General features: G+C 39.0%; 1 protein-coding gene across 1 annotated transcript in view; it reads left to right on the forward strand.

Moving 5' to 3' along the window:
• gsg1l (gsg1-like) overlaps window positions 1-8,356 on the forward strand; it is a 30,168-nt gene extending 21,812 nt beyond the window's left edge. The window contains exons 4-5 of the mRNA XM_088612417.1: window positions 3,108-3,219; window positions 6,235-8,356. Of these exons, the coding sequence (XP_088468543.1) occupies window positions 3,108-3,219; window positions 6,235-6,535 (413 nt within the window). The 3' untranslated portion in view covers window positions 6,536-8,356. The remainder of the gene's footprint in view (window positions 1-3,107; window positions 3,220-6,234) is intronic.
• Window positions 8,357-8,812: the final 456 nt, after the last annotated feature.

The following is an 8,812-nucleotide window of genomic DNA, read 5'->3' on the forward strand; positions in this document are numbered from 1 at the left end:
TGTTTAATTGGCCTGGCTGTCAGCCCTAAAGCAAAGTAGTTTTGTATAAGTTATTAGTAGTGACTCCTCAAATAAATACATCCATCTCTCAAGATCGAAGAACTGCACTCCACTGTCTCATGGTTTGTATAACTTTAAAGTGATGTTATACAACGACACTATTTAAGCATTCATATCTTCACCTGGCTCATGTTAGAGACTCATCACAAGGAAGTGGGAAATGTCTCTTCTAGCTCTGTTCCTCCAGCTGAAAGCTCCTGTCGTCTAGTTCAGACCTTTTCCAAACAGGCAGATGGGTGCATTTCAAGGGGTCTCCAAAGTCTGCCAGGGCTCCTTGATTTTATTTTAAAGAACATTTGGCATTTTGTTAAAAATATATATTTTTTGACAGATATTTCAAATTTCGTCAGCTTTGGAGATACCCTTTGTGAATTGTTTAAAAAGTGACTGAATAGTTGTATTATTTTAGCATGTTTTCATTTCAACCACAAGGAACATCACGTTGTGCTTTCCTAAAACTCTCAGGGAAAAAAATCAATTTCCAAAATTTAAGTTTTTTCATTTTTTTTAGGGTAGCTGTTTAACAAATGTGAAGAAAGCAGGTTTCTCAATATCCACAGTATTGTGGGTGGGAGTGAGATTTTTCCAGGGGAGATATGCTGTACCATTTAAAGAAATTATTGTGCTGAAAGTATACGTTTTCCATACTTTTCACCCATTTACATACTTCTACACTTTTAATTACTTTAAAAAAAGACTTAAAGAAAAAATAAACAGTAAACTAAAAACAGCTTTACACAGTATTTCAGGTTTAGAATTTATCAGAGATTAGTATTTGGGAATCAAAAAGATATAGTTTCTTAAATCATCAGTTTATAAGTCATGATTATCAGCCATACACCTTTAATTAGATGAGCGTCTTCACTTTGTCTGTTAAGCAATTCATTTATTTATGTTTCAATGTATGAACATTAGCTGTAAAAGTGTATTTTAGCTCCGTCTTTCAAGCACAGCCTGGTCCATTAACTGTGACATTCTCCCAGGTGGCACATTAGACTCTTACCGTATTGGAGGTAAGATAAATCAAATTGGAAAATTAAAAAGTGCAGTGCCTCAACTTGGTTGCATAAACACGAATGATTAGAAGAAACACTGGGATAGAAAATTTCCAGGTTCCATGGCCCAGGCCAGTGGTAACATCTGTCGTGCTGTTCTTCACCTCTGGAGTGTTCTCCAGCTCTCTCAACAACCCCACCAACATCCCTTTCCCCTTCCGTGAGAAGAGAGTTACAGCAGGTTGGCCTAATGGAGAGAAATGGGCTGATTAACAGATAGGAAACTCTTTACCTATCAGTAATAAATGGGTTTTAGGGACCTGAATCGTTAATGCGTATTTAAGTAGTGGTATTTCTGAATGATGTTGGATGTAGTTGCTGTAGTTACCAATGTTTTTTTCTTTGTTTTCCTGAAAGGGATTTCAATGAATACAGGAAGACTACATCAATCAATCCATCAAAGGTTAGAAGTTCTCAGGCCGTTATCTTACTGTGCCAACAGAGATTTCCAAAACTGCTCTTCTAATTTAGTCATGAGCGATAGACCCATATATTGTAGCTTATTAACAGACAAATTGTTTCTTCTGTGTCACATTGGAGCTGTACATATATAGGGGAAGAAGAACATTACGTTTTTATTAAATAACTGAGTTTACTACACAGCCTGTTTTACTGGACAATGGCAAGACTCCTATTCCCTGCTTAACGTACACATTCAACAGCTGACAATGTGTAAATAACCACCCACCCCACACACACCCTGAGAAAACAATTATGAATAAGGCAATAGCAGCTACAGTAGATAGACTTGTAGTTTTAAAAGCTTTAATATCTGTGATATTCTGTTTATGCCATAGTTACAGTACAAATACATTCAGACCATCTTAAACCTTATCTTCCTGGGCAATGCTAAAACTGAAGCTGTAGAAATTTGTACCAAGTGAACAGACATCTTTGTTCAGGGCTTGACACGATTAGTTGGGTAGAAAAGTTTTTTTTTTTAAAGATACCTGGATTCTATTTCTAGCGGTCTTTTACTTTTGTTCTCTGTGTTAAAAGGCTTACAATCAAAAGGGAAGCTAGAGAGCAATGTGAAATCTTCAAGTCATGATTAAAAGGTGCAGTTAGCCACTGTGATTGAACAGAAATAAGGTAAAGGAGAACAAAATGTGATATGATATACCAGTACACTGAAACGGGGTGCTTTGATAAGATAAAAGATGGTTTAATTAGATCTCCTATTAAAAAGCTATTTGGTTGAGTTATGAGAAGAAACACATTCTTGACAGGATCCTACTCTGAATGCAATTAAACCCGATTATTCTTACAATGCAAGTCATAAAGACAGACTTGGGAAACCAAGAAGATGAAAAGAGCTGTCTTAAGCGTCACTTATTTTCACAATGAGCATGTGAACAAAGTCATAATGAATAAACAACGTCAATTGGAAGAGGGAACCTGTTTTTTATGAGGATGTGGGGAAAATGTATCACTTTTTTAATAGCTGATGTGCAGTTTTAGTTAATTTAGAAAGTGTCTTGAACACTTTCATTCTTCATTAAAGGTCTTATTTAACTGATCAAGAAAGAGTTCTCCCACAGCGATATACTCAAATAGCTCTATACGGTTTTCGTTAATGTTGTTTTCTTAATCTTACTACTCTTTAATGATTCTATGTGAACTTTGATGAAAAACGTTCTGTTTTAAAATGTCGTGTCCTTGTCCTAAATACACATTTATGGTGCCACAAGAGGCTAACTGGGGTTGTGCGTGGTTCCTAAAAAGCCCTCTGAAGTGGAGAATTATGTAAGTGGGTGAGAAGCATGGAAAACCTGATACTTGGTGGGTTGGAACAGAGCAAAGATACAGTACGTCTGCTTTGCTCTCTGGTTGGCCATCAGTAACGAACTTCCTTCAACACTGCACTGTGCTATGACTTCTTACATCCCTACAGCAGTGTCTGAACTCCGTAATGACAGATGAGTATTAGAGGAGTATTGTCATTGCACAGAAGCTGTGGAGTCATCGTGCCAGTGTGTGGTGTTTTTTTAGGTCTCCTGGGGATGGTGGCCCACATGATGTACACACAGGTGTTCCAGGTGACTGTCAGCTTGGGGCCAGAGGACTGGAGGCCACACACCTGGGACTATGGCTGGTCCTTTTGGTCAGTATGATTGCTTTTGTGTTCAAGTTTTGATAGAATGCGTCCCGGGTTGGTCAACACTGAGGTGTGGCGACACATTAGGAAGTCTGGACCTGATCCTGGGCTTCTTACAGAGCTGTGGTCTACATGCAGAGAGTGGCCAGTTTGCACGGTTGCCCCATTCTTCTCAACCTGTTTATTCAGGGGTGCCCATAGGTGGACTGGATGAAAGATCAGTCTCCATTTCTAAGAGGAATGTGACAAGTTGTGCTCATATGAATAGAGAACAAAAATACTCTTCTTCTGGCTCCCAACCCTTATTCTAGTGCAACAGTGTGTGTGGGACATGAACACAAACATTTCCTCTTAAATTAATTCAGATAGTAATAGTTCCCCCCTCAAGCAGCAATCCATGTTAATCACACTTTAATGGGTTCCGTATTAAAGAATGAACAATTTGCTGCACAATTAAAAGAATAATCCCAGAAGAACATCAGTTGTGACCACAGCATGTTTTATAATGACCTCACTGAACCCGTGAAAGAGCTTAGAATAAGAACAGAGATTTTGAAGACTTAATTAATTCATAACTTGCTGTTTCTTAGTCTATAAAGATCATTAATTAAAATGTAAAAAAAAAAGTTTACTATTAATGATTAAATCTCTTTAAAGCATTTCTTCACAACAATGAAGTAGACCATGACTTATAGCAGGTGGTATTTCAAGAAAAAAATATACTTTCCCCAGTCTACGGCTTCTGAACTCGAGAAATAAACAAAGCTGTTCAGTGAGAACTCTGTGACCCCTGCAGTGATTTTCCACACAGCTCTGAGTGCTAATTACCCCTGCGATCCAAATCTAAAGTCTATTCGGAGTATATTACCATCGCACCATAGGCAGTTTTTTTCAGCACTGATTGCGGACATCCAAAGCTCTCAGTCTCGTGCTCTCCCTGTGAAAGACCCTGATTATGGAGGATTATTTAAACTGGCACAGGAGCTATGATTAGCCAATTCTCTTCCTTTTAAACTGTGCATGATCAGAATTTCAGAATGGAAGTAATTCTTGTTATCAACAGCCAGTCCATCAGTAAACAAAAACTGATTCAGCCCCACTGCTTCAAGTCGAAACCTGTGGGATATGAACTACAACTGGCTTTTTCCAACCAAAAACAAACTTGACTGTGAATTACTGCTTTTAGTAAGGACCAGTCTGCTTTCACCAAGGCTGTGATTTTAGGCTCTGCTTGTGTTTTGGTTATAACTTTAAGAAATAGAATGCGTTCAAGAGCTAGGGTCATAGAAATTAATACTTTGAATGTGGGTGTGCAAGTAATTACTTCCTTTCACTCTTGTTTTTTTATTATGATAAACAGCTTGGACTTTTCATACAGTTCTCCTGTGGAGGACAAATGCCAGCTGAGGTTTCCATAGAAACGAGCTGAAAGAAGAATGTCGACCCTGAGAGTTTTGTAAACAGGCATAATATCAGATAATAGTAATAAAAAAAATAATCATCTGCAAGTGCGTGGAGCCCGGATTTCATAGCATGGGTCTAAGAAGTGTTCCCCTCTTTTTCTTTGTTTTATGTTTTGCTGGTTATGGTTTCCTTGGAAATTGCACCAGTCATAAATGTTTGAACAAGCAATCTGTGTTTTGTGAATTACTGCGGAGACTATATTGACTTTGACAGCAGTTGAGTCAAAGTAGAGGTTTCTTAGGAACAGAGGGGCCATAGAAACAAGGATGTGTGTCATTCACTGATTTCCATTCAAAACCGAATGGTTTTAAATCCACTCCTCCCTCTGATCTTGAGACCGATTTTCAAAAGCGATTTTTGACAAGCAATTCTCTCTTCGACATTACAATAACATTTTTTAAAGGTCTGAAACATCATGAAATAGTGATGCGACGTGATATTGGCTCATTAACCTTTGAAAGGGAGTTTTACTCACTAAGCTATGGACTCACAAAAAATAAGACTGAGAAATAGGTGCACATTTCCCCCTGCACCGTTTCGGATTGTAAGCTTCCAGTTTGTTTTCGATCTTCAGTTTATTAACACCACCCCAGCTTGTGACCCTAATTCAGTTAAATCTGAAGACTGTGGCTGAGTGTCTGGATTCTGTTCACAGAGAGGTCAGGGTGGTTTAGTGCTGAAAAAGTATTGTCTGTAAAGAATGTTTTTTGTCAACTCCAGTGTGCGAGCCAGAATATAAACACAGTACCATCCGGTGGAATTGGTATTCAATTTTTTACTTGTAAATAAGCTGCACTTGTCCGGATGATCAGGACAAAGAGAAAATAGAAAATGAAGTTTTGTTGACACTGATATTGATCAATTGAAGGACAATGATCATTTTGTTATGATACTTGTGTACGTGGATATGTCATGAAACACCTTCACAGTTCTGACTGCGCAGGCCAGGAAGATGCTATTTGCAGTGGCTGAATTATAGAGTTTGCCTCATCGGTGATTTTAGCAACAAGCTGCAATTGCTTCATTTTGTCCTCAGCTGTCTGCTGAATTACTTTTCTCTGCCTGCCTGTTGCAGACTCTGAAAATAACTTCTCATTGGTGTAGCTCCTTTCCCTTAGGCATTTAAAATTTTGGAAGCTTGTGGTTTCTCGTCAGTCCAAGTCATAAAGAATGCAGAAAAATGTAAGCGGAACAGTGACTCCTGATCAGGTGAAAATACCATTGCTTCCACCTGGACTGGTGAATCTTAACCCAAAAAATATTTTTGTCAAATAACGTGAGAAAGCCTATGTGGAATCTGAAAACATACAAGGAATATTGGCATTGGCGTTAATTAAGGTTATAATCCCTGTTTAAGACCTTTAAGATGAACGGTAAGTCTTCACCTCCCTATCAGTGAAGTCAGTAAAGTCCGAATTCCCACCTTCTTTCCTGTTAGAGTTGGAGACATTGCCTGTCATTGTCTGACTCTAAATGTAAAGAGTTGTGAGGTTATAGACAGCGCCTCCAGGTCACAGTCTGACCCTGTTCCTCTTTTCTTTTCCCGTCTTCGCTCAGCTTGGCCTGGGGCTCCTTCACCTGCTGCATGGCTGCCTCCGTCACCACGCTGAACTCTTACACAAAGACTGTCATTGAGTTTCGGCACAAGCGCAAGATGTTCGAGCAGGGCCTCCGGGAGGAGCAGACTTTCATTGACCAGGAAGCTCTCAGCTACTTCCGGGACAGGTCCGTTCAGTCCATCTCCAGCTCGGTGGAGGTGTTTCCGGGCCCAGGGGCCAGTGGGGGCAAACCGCTCGGGCCTGCAGCGTCTATGGACCTGGGAGAGATCCCAGAGTCCCTGGGAGAGGAACAGTGCTGAGGGCCGAGAGGGGCAGAGAATGGAGATCCGCTCATTTCCAACAATCAAAAATTCCAAACCAAGCACGCAGAGGGCACCTGTGATACAATCTCCAAGACCAACGTTTCACAGAACGTCTGATGATGGACTTGCATCTCACCAGCTGTGCTTCTGATCTGGAGGTTCCCTTTTCTGGCTTGATGTGTTTTTCTTGGGCCAAATATAGATCAGAATTTGATGTTCTGCTTCTTTATTTTCTTTTCTTATAAAGTACAGTAGACAAGATCCATTTTATTCTTCAGTACTCAAGAATGGGTAGGTTGGTTTACCTGCTTAGATGGACTTTTGAACATACAGAACGTTGGTAATTTTCCTACAAGACCTGTTCATTTGTAACAAGGTCTGTTACTTTGGTTGTGGGTGGAGTTTCTAAAAACGGAGAACAGTTTACTTATGTTTTTTTTTGTAATTATTACATTGTGAGGGAATTTGGGATAGGAAAAGCAGGGGTCATTATGAAAAAGAAGTGGGTGTGTTGGTTGTAATGATTGAGATTGTCACTGCCCTTACATGGTAATCATTTCAAATGGCTTGAAGTGAAAAAATTGCAGCACATCCATGCAATGCATTCATCCAGCTTGACGCAATGTGTACTATTTCAGTCTGTTACTGTTTAAGTGGATGATTGGCTTTTGTCAGTCTTAAAGCAGACATGACTAATATAATAAGACATAAGGCATAATATTTGACATCTCTGGGCAATTACTATGAAACATCACTGATGTGAGGGTATAGAGGCATATTATTAGGAAATTTGGTGTGTGCAAAATACCAAACCATTCTGTGTGATTGTATACGTTTAGAAAATGCATATTTTATGTAGATAAAGATAGTGTCTCTTTTTATATCTGTAAAAGACATGGACGAAAAAGCAAATTTACATGTACGTGAAAAAAATTACAGTTAGACTGACAATTACCCAATCCATACTGTACGTTAAGACTGCTTTATTTACAGAGAATGCCTTAATCTGTTTGCATTTGTACAACCATTTCGTCCTTGTTTAACAAAAAGGCCTGTTGTTTACTTTAGAAACAATCTTTAGTTAATGAGGAGCGCGTAAAACGCAGCGCAGTAAAGCTGAAAACATGCTATGAAGCGGAGGGATCGGGATGCACCCATGTATGTTGCACAACACATTTCCCACAAGTCTTCAGCAATCTTTGCTTTTCTTTTCCTTCTGTCGGGAGTGTCCCAGACTCGGAGCTTTATTACGAGGTGGAATATCTTCAACCAGGAAGCATGAGCAAAAGACTTGCCAATAAACAACTTCGCAATCATGCTTGAGCAGGAAAAATAAATGACATTCACAGTCTTGCTAGAGTTTCCATAGCATATTTGGTGGCCCTCAGCTCCCCTCGTGCCTACAGTATATTTGCATACAAATCCAACTTTCCCCATACATGCTGCATCCACTCTTATAAACTAATTCATAGACATGGCTTTCATATCACGTGAAAGATGTGGGATCCGTAACTCAATATCTGTGATACACATGTAAGTGAATGTGCTTTTCATTTTACGGGAAGAAATAAAAATCCATGGCAGGATTCAAGCCTCTGCAAGACTACGGTACAGAAAGGAGATTAATATCCTGTGCTCCTCCATGCAGTCTGCAGCTTGGATAGAAATTTGCAGGAGAGTTGTGTGATGTCCTGCACTGTTTCTCTCTCATTGTGATGTTCATAAGGTCTCAGTCTGTATTCAACAAGCACAACGCTGGTTTCCAGAATCCTATTTTCATTACGTACAGTGTAAATAATAAAAGAAAACTGAAGGGAATGGGACATGGCTGTTTTGCTTCATTCAAGGCTAGATCGACACTGTAGGTTTATCAGGTTTTATAATTCCAGCAAGGTGTTCCAACAGGACAATCTCACTCTTTCTAGGTTGCAAAAGCTTAATAAGAAAGACAGGCAAAGTGATATGATCAGTGATAAATTGCTTTTAGAAACAGGCAGAAGAATCGTAACCCATCATAGGAGAAACAGCAGAAAATAAATAACTTTAAAAAATAAACCTCTAAACAAATCCTCACTCCCTAGGAAGATTAGATACAATTTCAATTCTTTGCAATATTGCATTTAGTTAGTATAAAACAAGTAATGCTTACTGAATTTAAGAAATTCCACAGAAAACATGACCAGAGAACATATCTTAAAAATAGTTTCATTTATTTGGAAGGGTACTGTCACCTGTTTCCAGTTCCTAAGCTCTATTAATTCAAGGCCAGACAGC

Source organism: Lepisosteus platostomus, chromosome 19, assembly GCF_059453375.1.
Source record: "Lepisosteus platostomus isolate fLepPlt1 chromosome 19, fLepPlt1.hap1, whole genome shotgun sequence".
Taxonomy (NCBI): domain Eukaryota; kingdom Metazoa; phylum Chordata; class Actinopteri; order Semionotiformes; family Lepisosteidae; genus Lepisosteus; species Lepisosteus platostomus.